This window comes from Notothenia rossii (assembly GCF_949606895.1).
Source record: "Notothenia rossii genome assembly, chromosome: 2".
NCBI lineage: Eukaryota > Metazoa > Chordata > Actinopteri > Perciformes > Nototheniidae > Notothenia > Notothenia rossii.
Genome location: NC_136904.1, coordinates 95,743,264 through 95,766,069, shown reverse-complemented (window position 1 = coordinate 95,766,069; position 22,806 = coordinate 95,743,264). Strand labels below are relative to the sequence as shown.

The 22,806-nt window shown below is 49.1% G+C and overlaps 2 protein-coding genes across 2 annotated transcripts; both read right to left on the bottom strand.

Moving 5' to 3' along the window:
- Positions 1-2,956: 2,956 nt before the first annotated feature.
- LOC307029796 (olfactory receptor 6N2-like) lies at positions 2,957-3,907 on the bottom strand (the record flags this gene model as incomplete). The annotated part of the gene is made up of 1 exon (XM_079665880.1): positions 2,957-3,907. One exon carries the CDS (start codon positions 3,905-3,907, stop codon positions 2,957-2,959), a length of 951 nt encoding a protein of 316 aa, XP_079522006.1.
- A 17,683-nt stretch (positions 3,908-21,590) lies between these two features.
- On the bottom strand, positions 21,591-22,541 carry LOC307029794 (olfactory receptor 11A1-like; the record flags this gene model as incomplete). The annotated part of the gene is made up of 1 exon (XM_079665877.1): positions 21,591-22,541. The coding sequence occupies one exon, from the start codon at positions 22,539-22,541 to the stop codon at positions 21,591-21,593; it is 951 nt and encodes a 316-aa protein (XP_079522003.1).
- Between the last annotated feature and the right edge of the window lie 265 nt (positions 22,542-22,806).

Below are 22,806 nucleotides of genomic sequence, written 5' to 3'. Positions count from 1 at the left end.
GGGATGAAGCTGTCCCTGAGTCTGGAGGTTTTAGTTCGACATGTTTTAGAGAGTTTCAGTAAGTTTGGAGCATTTTTTACATTTATAAGAGTAGAGGTAGTACATTAGCTCCATGAAGATGACTTTGCACTTTAGTTACAGTGAGATATAAACTCAAACAATCTGCATTTGATAAAGAAACAATGAATGCAGCTGCACTTCCTAATATGAGATGTTATAGTCATATGTCCTCCTGCAGTCACTAACAGAGGATGCTATAAGCCATCTGATCAACTCAGTGTAGCTGTGAATGATCTCTAATACAACTCACTATTTACAAAGCTGCGAGAGCAAAACCAGAAGAACTATCACATGGCTGAGCTGTCCTCCCTGCTGGACCACAGGTCCTTCAGTGAGGCTGCTGCTCTACGGTGTTTCAGAGAGAGATACCACAGCTCCTTCAGTGAGGCTGCTGCTCCACGGTGTTTCAGAGAGAGATACCACAGGCCCTTCAGTGAGGCTGCTGCTCCACGGTGTTTCAGAGAGAGATACCACAGCTCCTTCAGTGAGGCTGCTGCACCACGGTGTTTCAGAGAGATACCACAGGTCCTTCAGAGAGGCTGCTGCTCCACGGTGTTTCAGAGAGAGATACCACAGGTCCTTCAGAGAGGCTGCTGCTCCACGGTGTTTCAGAGAGAGATACCACAGCTCCTTCAGTGAGGCTGCTGCACCACGGTGTTTCAGAGAGAGATACCACAGCTCCTTCAGTGAGGCTGCTGCTCCACGGTGTTTCACGGAGAGATACCACAGCTCCTTCAGAGAGGCTGCTGCTCCACGGTGTTTCACGGAGAGATACCACAGCTCCTTCAGTGAGGCTGCTGCTCCACGGTGTTTCAGAGAGAGATACCACAGCTCCTTCAGTGAGGCTGCTGCTCCACGGTGTTTCAGAGAGAGATACCACAGCTCCTTCAGAGAGGCTGCTGCTCCACGGTGTTTCAGAGAGATACCACAGCTCCTTCAGAGAGGCTGCTGCACCACGGTGTTTCAGAGAGAGATACCACAGCTCCTTCAGAGAGGCTGCTGCTCCACGGTGTTTCAGAGAGATACCACAGCTCCTTCAGAGAGGCTGCTGCACCACGGTGTTTCAGAGAGATACCACAGCTCCTTCAGTGAGGCTGCTGCTCCACGGTGTTTCAGAGAGATACCACAGCTCCTTCAGAGAGGCTGCTGCACCACGGTGTTTCAGAGAGATACCACAGCTCCTTCAGAGAGGCTGCTGCACCACGGTGTTTCAGAGAGATACCACAGCTCCTTCAGTGAGGCTGCTGCTCCACGGTGTTTCAGAGAGATACCACAGCTCCTTCAGAGAGGCTGCTGCACCACGGTGTTTCAGAGAGATACCACAGCTCCTTCAGTGAGGCTGCTGCACAACGGTGTTTCAGAGAGATACCACAGCTCCTTCAGTGAGGCTGCTGCTCCACGGTGTTTCAGAGAGAGATACCACAGCTCCTTCAGTGAGGCTGCTGCTCCACGGTGTTTCAGAGAGAGATACCACAGCTCCTTCAGTGAGGCTGCTGCTCCATGGTGTTTCAGAGAGATATACCACAGCTCTTTCAGAGAGGCTGCTGCTCCACGGTGTTTCAGAGAGATATACCACAGCTCTTTCAGTGAGGCTGCTGCACCACGGTGTTTCAGAGAGAGATACCACAGCTCCTTCAGTGAGGCTGCTGCTCCACGGTGTTTCAGAGAGAGATACCACAGCTCCTTCAGTGAGGCTGCTGCTCCATGGTGTTTCAGAGAGATATACCACAGCTCTTTCAGTGAGGCTGCTGCACCACAGTGTTTCAGAGAGAGATACCACAGCTCCTTCAGAGAGGCTGCTGCTCCACGGTGTTTCAGAGAGAGATACCACAGCTCCTTCAGTGAGGCTGCTGCTCCACGGTGTTTCAGAGAGAGATACCACAGCTCCTTCAGTGAGGCTGCTGCTCCATGGTGTTTCAGAGAGATATACCACAGCTCTTTCAGTGAGGCTGCTGCACCACAGTGTTTCAGAGAGAGATACCACAGCTCCTTCAGAGAGGCTGCTGCTCCACGGTGTTTCAGAGAGAGATACCACAGCTCCTTCAGTGAGGCTGCTGCTCCACGGTGTTTCAGAGAGAGATACCACAGGCCCTTCCTTCCTGCAGTGGTCGGACTGTACAGCCACCACGGCCCCTAGTAGACCACCTCAAATGCTGGAATACCCCTGATGGGGAATGTCACTGTCTGTAAAAATATTTGAGGAACAGACTAAATACGTTTGAAGAATTCTGGGAACCTTTTCCTTAGAAATGCAAACCTCAAATATACGTTTAACATAAGTAAACAATCTTCTAGTACCTTAAACATATTATGCACCGGAACGGTACTGACGGTATTCTTAATATTTTGTTTCCGTATTTATACTTTTTGATTTTTAGTTTTTGTATTTGTTCATACATTTTGGTACTTTCTTTAATGTCACCTATTCATATTTGATTAGATATAGAAGTTGACAGGACCCTCTAGGGGAGGACGGGGACGGGACCCTCTAGGGGAGGACGGAGACGGGACCCCCTAGGGGAGGATGGAGACGGGACCTTCTTGGAGAGGACGGAGACGGGACCCTCTAGGGGAGGATGGAGACGGGACCCTCTAGGGGAGGACGGAGACGGGACCCTCTAGGGGAGGACGGAGACGGGACCCTCTTGGAGAGGACGGAGACGGGACATTCATGGAGAGGACGGAGACGGGACCCTCTAGGGGAGGATGGAGACGGGACCCTCTTGGGGATGGCCCATGGGGACGTGGAGCCGAGAAGGAGGCCTAGAAAATGTTTCCCGCTCTCAGTTATGTTCGTGGTGATCAACTGAATATGGGCCGCACTGTTTCTCCTGATGTGCACCAAGTGCTTCTGTCTACATGGACCTTTGTGTGGGGCAATCAAACCTTGTTGGGATCAGCTGTCTCTGTGGCAGCTCAGCAGCCTCTTCACATGCGTGAACACCTCCTTTAACTTCAGTCCGTACACCACCGGGTCCAGTACAGTGGGTATTATCAGGATCACAATGGAGGGGATGATGGTGGTGTCAGATTCTCTGTTGCTCTGCAGGCGGCGAAGCATCAGATCTAAGTAGACACTGATGGAATAGTTAAAGAAGACGAGCAGGTGAGGAAGACAGGTTTGTAGAGCTTTGCTGCTGAAGCTACGTGAGCGCCGCAGACAGATGAAGAGGATCCTAGCGTAGGAGAAGAGCATGAAGGCGGCAGGCAGGAATATGATAACTGCTGTGTTCAGCAGACTGTATATTCCACTCAGCTGCGCTTCAGCACCACCGCAGCTCAGGCTCACAATGCTGTAGATGTCGCAGTAGGCCCTGTTGAGCTGTGCCCTGCAGAGCGGTAAGCGGCTAGCCAGCAGCGTTGAGACTACTCCTAGAATAACAGGCAGCATCCAGCAGAGAAGCAGCATCAGCACCACCTTGGCAGGAGTTACCAGCACAGCGTAGTGCATTGGGTGGCAGATGGACAGGTAGCTGTCAAAGGCCATGGCCGACAACAGCATGAAGCTAGCTCCACCAAGAGAGGAAACAAAGAAACCCTGGCACAGACACAAAGTCCGGGAGACCTGCACCAAGCCGGAGCCGGACAGCAACAGGTCTGACAGAAGTTTAGGATAAATCAGTGTGCCGGCTGTTAGAGAGTTCAGCAGAAGTGATGCCACGAAGGCAAACATGGGCCGGTGAAGAGCTCTCTGCGAACAGATGATATAAATCACCAGAGAGTCACTGAACAACACGAAGAGGTACAGCAACAAAAACACGAAGAATAAGAGCGAGCTGTGGCCAGACAGCGAGGAGAAACCGACCAGCGTCAGGGACGAGGTCACGTTAAACCCTGCTGACGTCATGAGGAGACCCCAACAAACAACACGCTGTGACCTCAGGTCAACAACAACAACAGTAACAACAACAGAGCTCACCAACCTGTTAACATCTAAATAAAGGATATGACATTAGTTTATATCACATTGACATATACAGCAGTAATAACTAAACTGGAATATTTAGAACACACATTTATTTAACATTCATATTTAAAACGTGTCTTCATAGAATATGAATTCACAGATAATTAATCAGATACTAAAATATCTGCTTTAACATTAATGTATAAGTCAATGATAAATATCTATCATGAATCAGAAACAGGCAAAAGCATCATCGCAATGAACACGAAAAATGAGAAACATGAGATTAATATGTGAAATTAGTCATAAACCAGCAGAACAATCACAAGGAACACGAAACATGAGGAGAAACTGACCTGAGACCACCTGTTAAAATATTAATACATAAAACATTATGCATCACCACAGTGAACCATTGAATGTATGTGAACACGAAACATGAGGAGAAACAGACCTGAGACCAGCTGTTAAAACATTAACGTGAATATATAACAATAATGTAAGAAACATTTATGATTTCAAAATAACATTTATAAGTGAAATATTAAACTAACGTTAGCACAAGGAACACGAGACCTGAGGAGAAACTGACCTGAATCCACCTGTTTAAACATTAACTTCAATTTATATAACATTAATATATACAGCATTAATAAAAAGTACATATTTAGTTTCATAATGAATCAGGAAAAGACAGAAAGATTATCACGTGAACATGAGACCTGAGGAGAAACTGACCTGAGTCCAGCTGGTGAAACATGAATATAACATTAATGTAGATATGATGAAGCACGTACAGACAGAGACAGCCTCTCAGTGAACATGAGGAGAAACTGACCTGAGACCAGCTGGTGAAACATTAATATAACATTAATGTAGATATGATGAAGCACGTACAGACAGAGACAGCCTCTCAGTGAACATGAGGAGAAACTGACCTGAGACCAGCTGGTGAAACATTAATATAACATTAATGTAGATATGATGAAGCACGTACAGACAGAGACAGCCTCTCAGTGAACATGAGGAGAAACTGACCTGAGACCAGCTGGTGAAACATTAATATAACATTAATGTAGATATGATGAAGCACGTACAGACATAGACAGCCTCTCAGTGAACATGAGGAGAAACTGACCTGAGACCAGCTGGTGAAACATTAATATAACATTAATGTAGATATGATGAAGCACGTACAGACAGAGACAGCCTCTCAGTGAACATGAGGAGAAACTGACCTGAGACCAGCTGGTGAAACATTAATATAACATTAATGTAGATATGATGAAGCACGTACAGACAGAGACAGCCTCTCAGTGAACCTGAAGCTGTGTTGCTGCTTTTATCTCCATCCTTCTTCCTCCGTGGAGATCATTATATATTCATTAAAGGTCATCGGCCAATCACAAATATCTTGTTGTTTGGAATGGCAGGTTCTGAGAAGGCAATGTCAAGTTAATGTAAAACAGACAAACATCTTAAAATAGTAAATATTGAAAGCGTCCCTTTGATTAGTTCAGTGCTTTGTTTGATGTTAGTAATATGTTCAGGTATCAGATACACACAGGGGTTAAGTTGGGCCCCGGCTCATCGGACGATGCTCTGACTTCCTCACCCTCACATATTTGTCATATGTTTACTAAAAACTACATATATGTTAAAACCTTTCTCGTTCTTAACATAGACTCTATTTAGGGTCGATATGGGTTGAACTGAGATTTCCACACACACATTTTAAGATGTTCTGATACGCCCGACCAATACAAAGCACGGCTTTGAAGGAAAGGATAAAGTCACTAATCATGTAGTTGCTTTGAACTGTTCTTTGGTAAGTGTGCAGAGCAATGCTGATTTAAAATGGTAATTTGAAGGTTGAATATTTGTGTATATGTTAATAATTAATGTAAATGAATTCCAGTTAAATGTAACTATTAAGAAGACGGTTCTGTTTGTAATACTTTCTATTTTCATTGTGTTATTTGGTGGCATCAATGTGTGCATTTGATAAAGGAGCAGTGTCTTTAGGGCCTCGCAGCCCTTAAGGTCAGAATAAACAGATCCTCGACCACGCACCGCATAGAAAGGTTCAAACTGTCTGGGAATGGATGCAAAACATCTATTGTCTCATTATCCATCTATTTGCTAGATGATGTTTGGTTTTGAGTCTAAACGTGTTAAAGGAGGAACACGTGCAGCGCTGTGGGCCGCTGGTTAGCATCTGTTCCCCTCATGAGCACATCCAGTGTGACTGACATCCAATTAACATTCATGACAGAGCACACATTTAATTAACCAGAAAAACACAATCTTTCACTTATTCGGGATGGACATGATCCTCAGAGACATTTTATTATATTTCAATCATCCGTCTTTCTTGGTCATTGTGCAATATTACTCATTATGAATAAAACACACCAGGAGACAGCTCTTCGTGTCCCGCGGGGAAATACCCGTTGTGTCCTCGTTACGGCCTCTGATGTAATCTGACTGGCAGCTCAACCCCCTCTCTCCATCACTGTGCTGGACAAAGACGACAACTCCACTCATTTAATACAAAAAAGCCAAAGTTAGACAGCTAATTAGAAATGCTTCTACGACAAAATACGTTGGTGAATTTACTTTTTACGTTTCCTCTGGTTTGACCGGTATGATGCACCATCCAGTACTGAGAGTGCATTTTAACATACTACATATTGGCCCTCATGCTCTCAGACAGTACACGTACATACTAAAGTACTGAGATGTCACTCACATAAAGTGAGAAGCCTGCAGGGCAGAGGTCAGGGCGGTAAAACTACTTTTTTTAACGTCATACGTTAAACGCGTCATATTACCTCGCATGGGGGAGCAACTTTCTCGGACTCGTTCTCTGCCCAATCCGCGGTAGTTGTTTGTAGTTGGTTTGAGCGGTTGTGATTTAGTGAGCTGGTATTTTTTCGGTATTTCTACATTGCATTTCACCATTTATAATCATGGAGAGCTTTTGTTTGTGCAGGTTGCACAAACTCCAGCCTGTCAGGACATCGAGTCCACGGTTTCTTTAACAGGAAAAGGACCAGAGCTAGCTTTCGTTCCTGGGTGCGTTGTGCATCCACCTCCCTGCAGTACATACTCTCTACAGCGGAAGCTTATCAAACAAAACGTTTATCAAGAAACCGTATTACATCCCTCTCCCCCCCTTCGCTCCTCTCTCTCCCCCATTCGCTCCTCTCTCCCGGTACAGCACCGTAAGACGTAGTGTGGAGTTGCATTAGGTAACGCGAGATACGGCGGATACTTGCGCATTAGTTTCTGTTATGGATCAGTATCAACAGTCCTGCCAGTAACGTTACTATATTATCAATGCTACTTTAGTTATAGCCTGATATATGATAGCTAACTTTACAATGTTGTGATTTGACTGACGTTAGCTAACATTAACTGTCTGTAGCTAACGCCGGTCACTCACCAAGACAGCTGCTCTGTTCGCCACTGGTTCTCCTCACACCACAGCTCCATTTCTCTCTGATGGCCGTTATTTTTTCTAATCCTTGGCTGCTCCTGGTCTCTTGGACGCCTAGCAGGCTCATACTTATAATAATATGCATTCGAATATATATTTTCAACCTCTTATGTGTCAAAACAAGCATTGTGATCCATGTTTATTCATACGTTAGACCGGCCGCTCTCCCCCATGTTACGTCACACGTGGGAGTTCACGTGCGGAGGCTTTTTTATGCGGAAGTAAAAATGTCTTTCGAAAACGATGCCAGATATCACTGTAGAGCAGGGGTGGGGAACCTTTTTCCTCTCAAGGGCCATTTCAATTCAATTTCAACATCCTCCGAGGGCCGTGCAAGTTATTGACCTCTGCTTAAAAAAACTAAAATCACAGCCCATTCATTTGGCCTTTCCTTCATGCTGTGCAAAGAAAAAGCAACCTCTTAGTCCAGATATCTAACCATGACTCACGCATTCACGTGCACGGTTGTGGCATGACCACCAAAACAGAAAGATATGGACACAAGATGTGTGCAAATGTATTTAGTTTCCTATCCATGTGAACATGATTTAAGTGAGTGAGTGGGTGGGGGTGACCTAACCTCCTCTAGGGGGGTCCGGGGGCATGCTCCCAAGGGAAGATTTTTTTTTAAATATTGAAGTTGAAAGCATAGAGAGCAACATGAAGAGATCTATGGATACATCTCTCAACATCCATATGAAACTGAACTGTAAGCAGATTTATTTTTTCTTTATGGATATTTTACAAATCACTCCCCTTTCAAACTGTATTCTTGTTTATTAATAACAACTTGTTTTACTGTCATATAGTATTTTATACCTGTTTACTTTATAACTATAATGATCATATAAAGATGTGCCTTTACCTCACTGGTTGTATAAAAAGCTTCTTATATTTGTTAGCATAGCTAGCTAACCAGATGCTAATAATAACAAATTATTGACTGTATGATCAGTTTGACAGATGAACAGATCGCCACTGGGCTTTCAACTAAAGACAGCCATGCACAAACAGCGGCATGTGTACCGCTCCTTATGGGCACTGCAATTTTTGGAAGTGCCGGAGCGGCGTTCTGGTGCTCTCCATCAGAACTGCACCCCTCTCAGACGAGACATAAGCCACGTGATGACATGTTAGACTCGTGTTGTGTTCAAGGACCCTGACCTTGGCTAGGAAAAACAGGCACTCGCTTGTTTAATTTTTTTGCGGTCTAGATTTCTTACATTTTTTTTCTTTTTTGGTTGTGTTTATAAATGACCTCGAGGGCTGTACCAAATTGTCTCGCGGGCCGTATACGGCCCGGGGATCGGAGGTTCCCCACCCCTGCTGCAGAGTATATGTATGTATATTTCTTTTAGAAAATCTAGTGTATTCATCATTTTCCTACACTTTTATTCACTGGTGTGTCTAAACTGGAAGTTGCTCTTCAATAAGCGGAGCCTGTCTCTCTCTCTCCTGACAGCCCGTCTGTCAGGAGAGCAGCTCGCTGATCCAGTAATGAGTGACCCGACATGACAGTACATGATAGACATTTATAACTAGTTTAGCTAGTTCCGGGGGTAGATAAGATTGGTAAATGTGATGGTCTAACTTTTAACATTTTAAATATTTCAAGTCACGAGAGGGATTTCCACCGCAGGTTTATATTTGCGTAACAGTTGCGCGACTTGTCCACATGCAGCTGTCTCAGGGGTTGAGCTGCAGACTGAGACAGAGACATCAACAGGTATAACTTTCGAGGGGTGGAGGTATGCCCATTATTTTTTATTTGTAAGAAGAAAGGTTTCACGATCTGTCTTTTGTTTTCTGTCTGCGTTGTGTTTTGTCTTGTTTAGATCTGTCCTTTGTTTCCTGTCTGTGTGTGTTCCCTCCTACCTGTTCCCTCCTACCTGTTTACTTGATTGTGTTCACCTGGTGCCCCTTTGTTTTCTCCTCCCTCCTCACCTGTCTCTTGTTTCGTTGATTAGTCTGTGTGTATTTAAGTTCTGTTTTTGCTGTCTGTCTTTGTTGGTTCCTCGTTTGTCTGTGATTGTGTTCACAGAGGAGTGTTCTGTCTGTCTGAGTTATCCTTGAAATAAAGGTATTTTCAGTTTAATCTGCATTTGGGTCCTGCTTGGTTCACTCTACCGTAACAGAAGGAACCAACCAAGATGGACCCAGCAGATCCATTTGAGTAGGAATTGTTGGATTTTCCCTTTTCTTTGGCTTACTGCTCTGATCGATGGAGGGGAGCGTCCGGTGTTCAGCAGCGAGAAGCTGCTCTGGCAGAGGCGCGTCAGATGGCTACGGAGAAACCAGGCTTGGTGAAATTCTTACCTGGCTGGATTTTGAATTTCCTCTCGGTGTGTGATTCCCGGCCTGCTAGCCCCAGGCATGCTAGCTCCCTGCCTCCCAATTCACAAAATGACACCATACGCCTCGGTGTGTTCCGTCTGGAGTCAACCCTTGTTTCTGCCCCAGTTCCTGCTCCTGTCCAGGAGCCGTTCTCTGGAACCCGTCTGGCTTTTGGAGGTCCACGGAGCGTCCAAACGACCCCTAAGAGAACGAGTCGCAAGTCCAGGCTAGCAGCCCGAGTCCCAATAGCCATGGTTCCGGCCCCAGTTCTGGCCCCAGCAGCCATGGTTCCGGCCCCAGCAGCCATGGTTCCAGCCCCAGCAGCCATGGTTCCAGCCTCAGTCCTGGCCCCAGCAGCCATGGTTCCGGCCCCAGTTCTGGCCCCAGCAGCCATGGTTCCAGCCTCAGTCCTGGCCCCAGCAGCCATGGTTCCGGCCCCAGTTCTGGTCCTAGCAGCCAGGGTTCTGGCCCTGGTTCCGGCCCCAGCGGCCATAGTCCTTCCTCTGGTCCCTTCTCTAGTCCCTCCTCTAGTCCCTCCTTTAGTCCCTTCTCTAGTCCCCTCTCTAGTCCCTTCTCTAGTCAAATCTCTAGTCCCCGCTCGAGTTCCCTCTCGAGTCCCATCTCGAGCCCCCTCTCCAGTTTCCTTTCAAGTCCCCTCTCACTTCAAATCTGAAGTCTTCTCTCGAGTCCCCTCTCGAGTCACCTCTCGAGTCTCCTCTCGAGTTCTCTCTCCAGTTCCATCTCAAGTCCCCTCTCCTGTCTCCACTCAAGTCCCTACTCAAGTGCCGTTGGAGATTCCGCTGGGGGTCCTGCCAACTCTATGTCCTGTCCTGTTGGGGGTCCCACCGACTAGTCTTCTGCCGGGGGTCCTGCCAACCCTATGTCCTATGCCATTGGAGGTTCCGCTGGGGGTCCTGCCAGCTCCATGTCCTGTCCCGTTGGGGGTCCCGCCGACTAGTCTTCTGCCGGGGGTCCTGCCAACCCTATGTCCCGTGCCGTTGGAGGTCCCGCCGACGATTCTTCTGCCGGGGGTCCTGCCTATCCTATGTCCTGTGCCGTTGGAGGTTCCGCTGGGGGTCCTGCCAGCTCCATGTCCTGTCCCGTTAGGGGGCCCGCCGACTACTCTTCTGCAGGGGGTCCTGCCAATTCCTAGTCCTCTTCCGTGGGGGATCCTGCCGAAGCCTGTCCCACCGGCTCCGGTTCCTGCCCGGCCTCCGGAGCTGTCCCGTCAGCGCCTTCCTGCCCGTTCTCCGGAGTTGTTCCGTCACCGCCTGCTTCGCCCTCAAGCCCGGCCCCCTGACTTTCCCGGCCATGGTCCTCGCCCTCGGGCCCGGCCCCCTGACTCTTCCTGCCGCTGCCTTCGCCCTCAAGCTCGGCCCCCTGAGTTCGCCCGCTGTGGCCTTCGCCCCTCAATGGACTCTGCCTTGCCCCCGGGCCGTCCGCCCGAGACCCCCACCATGGACTCTGCCTTGCCCCGGGGCCGTCCGCCCGAGACCCCCACCATGGACTCTGCTTTGCCCCCGGGCCGTCCTCCCGAGACCCCACCTTGGACTTTGCCTTTGCCCCCAGGCCATCCGCCCGAGTCCCCCTTCTCGGCTTCTGCCTTGCCCCCCAGGCCGTCCGCCCGAGATCCCTTCTGGGCCCTCCGCTGTGCTCCTGGTCTGTCAGCCCAAAACCCGTCCGCCAGACCCCCTCCACCCACCCTGCTGGACATTGTTTTTTTGGACGTTTGTTGGATCTTTTTAATTTATTTTGGGACGTCTGGGATCCGTCCCTTGAAGGTGAGGGAATGCTCCGGTTTCGGTCAATTTACGTACTTCGTCTCACTGGAATATTAACGGCCAGACTGAATACAACATCGACCCAATTTCTCCGGTCAATGACGGGAGAGTTTTGAAAGTGACAAAACACTGTTCCACACATTTAAAAACAATTAAAAAATGTTTACCCAGGATTCAGGCACCTTCCCTTGCTTGTAAAATGTGGTGATGCGCCCTGGAGGTATCCTACTATCTAAAACATGTATACCCAGGATTCAATCACTTTTCCTGGCTGTGAAGCATTCTGTTCTCTGGGTGCAGTCTGGGTGCAAGAGCCATGTGCTGCGAGGAGCTCTCTGGGTGCGCTCTGTAGGGTCTCGCAGCCCGCTCCTCTCTGGCTCTGCTCCACGCCTCTATTCACAACACTTTCCGCAGGTTTCAGAGACTTATTGCTGGGTGAAAAAGCCATGTGCACCGCCCTGGATCTCTGCATGTGTGTGTGCCTGTGAGTCTGAGACCCTAACAGCAGCGACTCTGCCGTTTATACCTGCTTGTCCATTTCGTGAGTCAAATGTTAACGAAACGGACAGACTTCCGTGCAGATCAGCGGCTATCAGATTAAAACAGTTTAATGCACTTTTAACACTCATGTTCCCAGGATTCCTGCTCCTTTCCTGGGTTAGAAAGTGAGGTGACGCAGCCTGTCCTCTGGGTGTGCTCTGTGGGGGGTTATCGCAGCCTGCTTCTCCGGGGTGCTGCAGAGTCATTTTCAGGCTCCTCTCCACAGTTGTCCCCCTAAAAATGATTTTTAATCATTATTTTTGCATTTAAATGATTTATTTTATCATTAATATGGTTCCCTAACACAATGCACATAGTCTGGAGCTCAACAGGCGTTTTAACACTTTCTTCCATGGAAATGATTTTTATTCACTATCATGGGGCTCTCTGAAGAACCAGCACCTTACCGTGGTAGAGAGGTTTGTCTGCCCTGATGAACCTGGGGGCTGTGTTGTCTGGAACCTTGTGTTCCTGGTAGGGTCTCCCATGGCAAATTGGTCTTAGGCAAGGGGCCAGACTAAGATTGGTTCACAAGACCTCATGAAAGATGACACACGAAGTGAGGATACCCGGTCCGGAGGAAGCCCGGGGTCCCCTTCTGGAGCTAGGCCCAGAATGAGGACTCGTCGGCGAGCGTCTGGTGGCCGGGCTTGCCACGGAACCCGGCCGGGCACAGCCCAAAAAGGCGACGTGGGCAACACCTCCGCTTCTCCGTCCCGCGGGCCCACCACCTACGGGAAACAGCGATGGGGTCGGGTGCGCTGCCAGAAGGAAGGCAGTGAAGGCAGAGGGTCTCGACGGACCAGACCCGGGCGACAGAAGCTGGCTTTGGGGACGTGGAACGTCACCTCTCTGGGGGGGAAGGAGTCGGAGCTTGTGCGGGAGGTGGAGCGTTACCAGTTGGATCTGGTTGGGCTCATCTCTACGCACAGCGTCGGCTCTGGAACCTTACTTCTGGATAGGGGTTGGACTTTATTCTTCTCCGGAGTTGCTCAAGGTGTGAGGCGCTGGGCGGGTGTGGGGATACTCACAAGTCTCCGGTTGGGTGCTTCGTTGTTGGAGTCTACCCCAGAGGACGAGAGGGTTGCCTCCCTACGCCTGCGGGTTATGGGGGGGAAAACTCTGACTGTTGTGTGTGCTTATGCACCCAACAGCAGTTGAGAGTATATGGCCTTCTTGGAGACCCTGGAAAGAGTCCTGTATGGGGCTCCTGAAGGGGACTCTTTAATCTTGCTGGGAGACTTCAACGCACATGTGGGCAATGATGGAGACACTTGGAGGGGAGTGATTGGGAGGAACGGCCCCCCTGATCTGAACCGGAGTGGTGGTTTGTTACTGGACTTCTGTGCTAGTCATGGATTGGCCATAACAGACACCATGTTCGAACATAAGGATGCTCATAAGTGTACGTGGTACCAGAGCACCCTAGGCAGAAGGTCCATGATCGATTTCGTTATCGTATCATCGGACCTGAGGCCGTATGTTTTGGACACTCGGGTAAAGAGAGGGGCGGAGTTGTCAACTGATCCCCTTCTGGTGGTGAGTTGGGTCGAGTGGCGGGGGAAGCCTCTGGATAGACCTGGTAAGCCCAAACGTGTAGTTTGGGTGAACTGGGAAAGTCTGGAGGAGGCTCAAGTTCAGGAGGCCTTCAACTCACACCTCCGGCGGAGCTTTTCGGGCATTCCTGTAGAGGTTGGGGACATTGAACCAGAGTGGTTGGTGTTCAAAGCCTCTATTGCCGAAGCCGCGGCGGGAAGCTGTGGTCTCAAGGTCCTAGGTGCCTCAAGGGGCGGTAACCCTCGAACCTCCTGGTGGACACCGGTGATCAGGGAAGCCGTCCGACTGAAGAAGGAGGCCTTCAGGGATTTGTTATCCCGGGGGACACCCGAGGCAGTTGCAAGGAACCGACTGGCCCGAAGGGCAGCAGCCTCAGCCGTGGCCGAGGCAAAGCAGCGGGTGTTGGAGAAGTTCGGAGAAGACATGGAAAAGGACTTTCGGGCGGCACCAAAGTTGTTCTGGAAAACTGTCCGACACCTCAGGAGGGGGAAGCAGGGAACCATCCAAGCTGTGTACAGTAAGGATGGGACGTTGTTGACCTCAACTGATGGAGTGTTAGGGCGTTGGAAGGAGCACTTTGAGGAACTCCTGAACCCGACAACTCCGCCCTCTATGTTAGAGGCAAAGCTGGAGTATGACGGGGGATCGACACCAATCTCCCGGGGGGAGGTCACTGAGGTCGTCAAACAACTTCACAGTGGCAAAGCCCCGGGGGTGGATGAGATCCGCCCAGAAATGCTGAAAGCTCTGGGTCTTGAGGGACTGTCATGGTTGATACGTCTCATCAACGTTGCGTGGAAGTACCGAAGGAGTGGCAGACCGGGGGGGTGGTTCCCCTTTTTAAAAAGGGGGATCAGAGGGTGTGTGCCAATTACAGAGGCATCACACTACTCAGCCTCCCCGGGAAAGTTTACTCTAAGGTACTCGAAAGGAGGGTCAGGCCGATTGTCGAACCTCAGATTGAGGAGGAACAATGCGGATTCCGTCCTGGTCGTGGAACGACGGATCAGCTTTTTACTCTCGCAAGGATCCTGGAGGGGGCCTGGGAGTACCCTTATCCAGTCTACATGTGTTTTGTAGACTTGGAGAAGGCGTATGACCGGGTTCCCAGGGAGTCACTGTGGGAGGTGCTGCGGGAGTATGGGGTGAGGGGGTCTCTACTCAGGGCCATCCAATCTCTGTACTCCCAAAGCGAGAGCTGTGTCCGGGTCCTCGGCAGTAAGTCGGACCCATTTCAGGTGAGGGTTGGCCTCCGCCAGGGCTGCGCTTTGTCACCAATCCTGTTTGCAATATACATGGATCGGATTTCGAGGCGTAGTCGTGGGGGAGGGGGTCTGCAGTTCGGTGGACTAAGGATTGCACTACTGCTTTTTGCAGAAGATGTGGTTCTGATGGCTTCATCGGTCTGCGACCTTCAGCACTCACTGGATCGGTTCGCAACCGAGTGTGAAGCGGCTGGGATGAGGATCAGCACCTCCAAATCTGAGGCCATGGTTCTCAGCAGGAAACCGATGGACTGTCCACTCCAAGTAGGGAATGAGTCCTTACCCCAAGTGAAGGAGTTCAAGTATCTCGGGGTCTTGTTCTCGAGTGAGGGAACAATGGAGCGTGAGATGGGTCGGAGAATCGGAGCAGCGGGAGCGGTACTGCAGTCGCTTTACTGCACCGTTGTGACGAAAAGGGAGCTGAGCCAGAAGGCAGAGCTCTCTGTCTACCGGGCCATTTTCGTTCCTACCCTCACCTATGGTCATGAAGGATGGGTCATGACCGAAAGAACGAGATCGCGAGTACAAGCGGTCGAGATGGGTTTTCTCCGCAGGGTGGCTGGTGTCTCCCTTAGGGATAAGGTGAGAAGTTCGGTCATCCGGGAGGGACTTGGAGTTGAACCGCTCCTCCTTAGCGTCGAAAGGAGCCAGTTGAGGTGGTTCGGGCACCTAGTTAGGATGCCACCTGGGCGCCTCCCTAGGGAGGTGTTCCAGGCACGTCCAGCTGGGAAGAGACCAAGGGGTAGACCTAGAACCAGATGGAGGGATTATATCTCTTCGCTGGCCTGGGAGCGCCTTGGAATCCCCCAGTCAGAGCTGGTTGATGTGGCCAGGGAAAATAAAGTTTGGGTTCTCTCTGCTGGAACTGCTACCTCCGCGACCCGACCACGGATAAGCGGGAGAAGATGAATGGACGGATGGATGGATAATGGGGCTATATAAATCTAATTCCGGGTAATTCGGAGCACAATTGTACCGTTTACTATTTAAATGTATTTGTATTATATATGTTTGGGCTATAAAAGTGACATTTGTGGGTGACTTTGTGAGTTTATGGAGCTTATCCCACAAATCCTGGAGGTTCCAGGCCGAATTTGGGAGCTCATAGGCGGCCTGCCATATGCCCCCACCCGTGGAAAGAAGATAAAATGAAAGAAAACGGTCAATTATATCTTAAAATAATCAAAAATGAAGTTGAAGTGCCAACGGAGAAGGGGCTCCGAAATGTTCAACCCTTCGGCGCTTTGGGCCGAAGCCCCGGACACTTTTTCCACCCCAAATTACAACGGAGAGGGGAAACCAAGCCTCCCCTACTCTGTTAAAAAAAATTAATTCATCATTTTCAGACTAGTGTCTGCACGAAATCGGAAACCCAGTTTTTCAGAGGACTCAGAAAAAAAACGGCTGTGTAACTTCATGGAGGAATTCATCCACTACATGTGCACTCTGGCTCGGATACATTTTGTTGCCCGGAAACCCCCAGCATGGTTCTTACCAAACTTTAAGTTTTTGAACTGGTCTCTGGAGGAATGCAAGGAGAGTTTTCACGCATTATGAGGCACTATTTTCGGATCCTTTTTTTCATTTTCACCCCTTTTCTATGGATCTCCAAAAAGTTAACTCTGACTTTTGTGACTCTTGAGAAATGCAAGGGGAGTTATCAGGGGACTCTTGCGGGCATATGAGGCACTATCTTCGGATACATTTGTTGCCCGGAGACCCCCCAATCATGGTTCTTACTCAACTTTAAGTATTTGAAATGGTCTCTGGAGGAATGCAATGGGAGTTTGATGGGACTCTACCTGCATTATGAGGCACTATTTTTGGATACTTTTTTTCCATTTTCACCCCTTTTCTATGGATCTCCAAAAAGTAAACTCATACTTTTTTCTGATTTCTCACTGATCGAATGGCAAAACGTGAACCGACATCGGAGGGCCTCCGCCGGCCCGGCCTTGTGCCGGTGCTCTGGTGGTCGGTTCCTCCGAACTGCGGGTTTGACTCTGATGGCCGAGAGGGTGTGCTGTGTGGGGGAAACCCCGCGTGTCTCTTCCCTCCCGGGCCGACCGATATGAAGCGTGACCAAGACGAACCATCTGACTCAGGGGTTCCACCACGGGTCCCGCAGCGGGGTGGATGTTCCGGGCTGGAACCTCCCCATCTCCGCCGCAGTGCGCCTGGCAAACACTGTTGTTTCTTGAACCCTCCACTGTTGCATTGCGGCCTTCGTCGGCTGCGGCATTCAGCAATTGGCCTTGCTCCGGGCAACGGTTCCCCCGGGGACCGGTGTTCGGTGGCTTCACATGATATAGGATCGACCCTACTTCATCACAGGCTACTTATTTGATCCTGCTTAACCACATATGCTTGTCTCAAAGGAGCAATGGCCTGGTCCAGCCCGGGTGTTTCTCTACAGCTTTTCCAGCCTTAAACTCTGATAGGAGCAATTGGTCCTGCGGAAGCTGAAGATGACGGCAAACTGAAACTTCAAGGAATTGACGGAAACGCACCACCAGGAGTGGAGCCTGCGGCTTAATTTGACTCAACACGGGCCACCTCACCCAGCCCAGACACGGAAAGGATTGACAGAGACCATCTTCTAACTGACATTGCTTCTAATAATAGCGCACCACCAGGAGTGGAGCCTGTGGCTTAATTTGACTCAACACAGGCATGACCTCACCCGGCCCGGACACGGAAATGACTGACAGACCATGGGACTCTACCCAGTGCTTGTCTGTAAACATCCAAATGAGGGGTGGGTCTGAGGTGAGGGCTCTGGCTGTTTCTGCAGCCTCCGCTTCTCTCTTCTCTCCCCCCCCAGAGGTGAGCTCGTGCTCCCGCTGTAAAAGGCGGTTGCGCGGGCACCCACTGTCACTCACTCTGAGCCTGGCTCCTGAGCAGCTCGTTCTCCCCGGCAGTCCGCCAGCAGATGGAAAACACCCACCTCTCCACCTCTTCCGAGGGATGGGGGGTCTGCTGGAGGCTCCTGCCGGGTGCTCCGTGCTGCGTTTCACCGGGACATGGCTCGAAAAACTCGGAACCCTTACTCCAGTGCGGTGTGGGGGCTTCGCCCTGGCCGTCCACCGTGCACCTCCGGGTACCTGACTCCCCTGTCTCCTCCGCGGGCAGGTGCGAGGGTTTCAATGCCTCCTCCCCCCGCTGCGGCGAAGGCCGGAGCGGGATGGAGCGCCCGGAGGTACCGTTGTCCCCACGTTGTCATGTTGTCTGGAGGATAGAACCTATAGATGACATACTCTCTACCCGGGTTACAAGTCACTATTTTCGGACTCTTTCTTTGCTTTACCCCCGGTATGGATCAACTCTCCTCAACTCAATCTTCTTCCCCAGCCCCCCGGTTCTCCCTACTGACGCCCGGTTACGCGTCAGTTTGTGAGTCATTTGCTGGGTGAGTAACATGAATTGATGGCTCGTATATGAGTGTCGGCCTTGTACTTCGGGGCACTCTATAGCTCAGTGTTGATATTGGAGTCGGAGCCCCCCTACTCCGGGTAAATATGATCTACCCAGCAATGTTGAACGCAGATGGAGCCTCCCATCTTCCGAAATAGCGTACTTTTCAATTGATTTTAATCGATTTCAATCTGCTTGGGTCTCAAAAGGTTCGGCTAATATGACTTCCAAGATGCGGTCCAAGATGCAGTCCAAGATGACGACAGAATGCCCGCTGTGTCACCTGAAATACCGCTCTCTCCCAAGACACTTGGTGTTCCGGCACCTAGTCCGCAACAAAACTGAACGCAGCATTCTCCTACGCATGGCCAATGGAAGAATAAACATTCGCCTGGAGCCCTGCTCTGTTGTTGGTTGTGCATACCATGGCACAAGGCTGGACCGGCATCTCGAAACTGAGCACCCGGAGCTCAGCCAACAAGAAGCAGACAAATGAAACGCATGGTGGGGCTTAAAATGCTGAGGGAGCTCCGGCGGATTGACCCCCCAGTACACATGACAACGACACTTGATGTGGAATATGGTGCTTATGATGAACACCCAGACTCATTTTCCGGGGAAATTGACCTCGACTCCAATGAGGGAACAACACACAGACTGTTAAAACTGGAAAACGTTGCACTGAAGGCTCAAAAAGAGGCCCTCAATAAGGAGGTGTGATTTCTACGAAATAAGCTGAAGCAGTTGAAGGCTTCCAGTTCTACGGTAACAAAAGGATAGGAATGTGATGGTAAGGTGCTCTGCTGCAAAACACAACAACATCAATCCTCTCCAAGCACCTGCAGAGGCAACATGCTAACACCAACTAGTAGCTAAAGACCCCGAACCCACAGTGATGATGATGAGTGAGTGCAGACTCCGAACATCCAGCAAAAACTAGAATCTTTACCGTTATTAACTTGTGTGATGTCTTCCTTATTACAATAGTAATTGTTATATGTGTGCACATGTAGGCCTACATTTTTTGTTTTGGCTAGGCTGTTGCTGAGTAACGCAAAAGTAATATAAGGAGTAACGAGTTACTTTATGTAGAGAGTAACGAAGTAAAGTCATATATTACTTTTTTAGAGTAACGACCCCATCTCTGCCTGGGGCCCCCACCGACTCTAGGATCGCCACTGAACATTTCTACAGTAGAAAAGACAATATCACAAATAACACACAATATTAAAAATACTGGAAATATTTAAATGTTGTATAAAAGACATTTATTGTTTATGTACTCTTTACATGTGGAACCTTTGTCCTTTGTTAGGCGGGTTAACTGAATCCCTGCTCCACTTTACTGTCTCTCTACAGGTCAGGACAATCTGAGGTCACAGGCTCCTGAGCAACACAATAAAACAGATACACAGAAAAAAATAGAGCAAGTCAATGCAAAAAGTAAAATAATAAAATAGTGCAATAAGAGTATATATACATGTGATTGGAATATGATATATTAGATCAATAATTTCTAAGTTGCAGCCAGATTAATGTTATGGATGCTGTTTCAAAGTGCAGGTGTCTAACAGTCTTATGGCCTGTGGGATGAAGCTGTCCCTGAGTCTGGAGGTTTTAGTTCGACATGTTTTAGAGAGTTTCAGTAAGTTTGGAGCATTTTTTACATTTATAAGAGGAGAGGTAGTACATTAGCTCCATGAAGATGACTTTGCACTTTAGTTACAGTGAGATATAAACTCAAACAATCTGAATTTGATAAAGAAACAATGAATGCAGCTGCACTTCCTAATATGAGATGTTATAGTCATATGTCACCCTGCAGTCACTAACAGAGGATGCTATAAGCCATCTGATCAACTCAGTGTAGCTGTGAATGATCTCTAATACAACTCACTATTTACAAAGCTGCTAGAGCTAAACCAGAAGAACTATCACATGGCTGAGCTGTCCTCCCTGCTGGACCACAGCTCCTTCAGTGAGGCTGCTGCTCCACGGTGTTTCAGAGAGAGATACCACAGGTCCTTCAGTGAGGCTGCTGCTCCACGGTGTTTCAGAGAGAGATACCACAGGTCCTTCAGTGAGGCTGCTGCACCACGGTGTTTCAGAGAGAGATACCACAGCTCCTTCAGTGAGGCTGCTGCACCACGGTGTTTCAGAGAGAGATACCACAGCTCCTTCAGTGAGGCTGCTGCTCCACGGTGTTTCAGAGAGATACCACAGCTCCTTCAGTGAGGCTGCTGCTCCACGGTGTTTCAGAGAGAGATACCACAGCTCCTTCAGTGAGGCTGCTGCACCACGGTGTTTCAGAGAGAGATACCACAGCTCCTTCAGTGAGGCTGCTGCTCCACGGTGTTTCAGAGAGAGATACCACAGCTCCTTCAGTGAGGCTGCTGCACCACGGTGTTTCAGAGAGAGATACCACAGCTCCTTCAGTGAGGCTGCTGCTCCACGGTGTTTCAGAGAGAGATACCACAGCTCCTTCAGTGAGGCTGCTGCACCACGGTGTTTCAGAGAGAGATACCACAGCTCCTTCAGAGAGGCTGCTGCTCCACAGTGTTTCAGAGAGATACCACAGCTCCTTCAGTGGGGCTGCTGCTCCACGGTGTTTCAGAGAGAGATACCACAGGCCCTTCCTTCCTGCAGCGGTCGGACTGTACAACCACCACGGCCCCTAGTAGACCACCTCACACGCTGGAATACCCCTGATGGGGAATGTCACTGTCTGTAACAATATTTGAGGAACAGACTAAATATGTTTGAAGAATTCTGGGAACCTTTTCCTTAGAAATGCAAATCTCAAATATACGTTTAACATAAGTAAACAATATGCTAGTACCTTAAACATATTATGCACCGGAACAGTATTGACGGTATTCTTAATATTTTGTTTCCGTAATTATACTTTTTATTTTCTAGTTTTTGTATTTGTTCATACATTTTGGCTCTTTTATTTTATGTCACCTATTCATATTTGATCAGAAATAGAAGTTGACAGGACCCTCTAGGAGAGGACGGAGACGGGACCCTCTTGGCGAGGACGGAGACGGGACCCTCTTGGGGATGGCCCATGGGGACGTGGAGCCGAGAAGGAGGCCTAGAAAATGTTTCCCGCTCTCAGTTATGTTCATGGTGATCAACTGAATATGGGCCGCACTGTTTCCCCTGATGTGCAGCAAATGCTTCTGTCTACATGGACCTTTGTGTGGGGCAATCAAACAGTGTTGGGATCAGCTGTCTCTGCGGCAGCTCAGCAGCCTCTTCACATGCGTGAACACCTCCTTTAACTTCAGTCCGTACACCACTGGGTTCAGTACAGTAGGTACTAGAATCATCAGCATGGAGATAATAAGGGTGGAGTCAGATTCTCTGTTGCTCTGCAGGCGGCGAAGCATCAGATCTAAGTAGACGCTGATGGAATAGTTAAAGAAGACGAGCAGGTGAGGAAGACAGGTTTGTAGAGCTTTGCTGCTGAAGCTACGTGAGCGCCGCAGACAGATGAAGAGGATCCTAGCGTAGGAGAAGAGCATGAAGGTGGCAGGCAGGAAGACGGTAGCTGTGACGATCAGCAGAATGTAAATTCCACTCAGCTGCGCTTCAGCACCACCGCAGCTCAGGGTGAAATAGCTGTCGATGTCGCAGTAGGCCCTGTTGAGCTGCGCCCTGCAGAGCGGTAAGCGGCTAGCCAGCAGCGTTGTGACTCCCCCTAGAATAACAGGCAGCATCCAGCAGAGAAGCAGCATCAGCACCACCTTGGCAGGAGTTACCAGCACAGTGTAGTGCATCGGGTGGCAGATGGACAGGTAGCGGTCAAAGGCCATGGCCGACAACAGCATGAAGCTAGCTCCACCAAGAGAGGAAACAAAGAAACCCTGGAACAGACAAAAAGTCCGGGACACCTGCACCAAGCCGGAGCCGGACAGCAACAGGTCTGACAGAAGTTTAGGATAAGTCAGTGTGCTGGCTGTTAGAGAGTTCAGCAGAAATGATGCCACGAAGGCAAACATGGGCCGGTGAAGAGCTCTCTGCGAACAGATGATATAAATCACCAGAGAGTCACTGAACAACACGAAGAGGTACAGCAACAAAAACACGAAGAAAAAGAGCAAGCTGTGGCCAGACAGCGAGGAGAAACCGACCAGCGTCAGGGACGAGGTCACGTTAAACCCTGCTGACGTCATGAGGAGACCCCAACAAACAACACGCTGTGACCTCAGGTCAACAACAACAACAGTAATAACAACAGAGCTCACCAACCTGTTAACATCTAAATAAAGGATATAACATTAGTTTATATCACATTGACATATACAGCAGTAATAAGGAAACTGGAATATTTAGAACACACATTTATTTAACATTCATATTTAAAACGTGTCTTCATAGAATATGAATTCACAGATAATTAATCAGATACTAAAATATCTGCTTTAACATTAATGTATA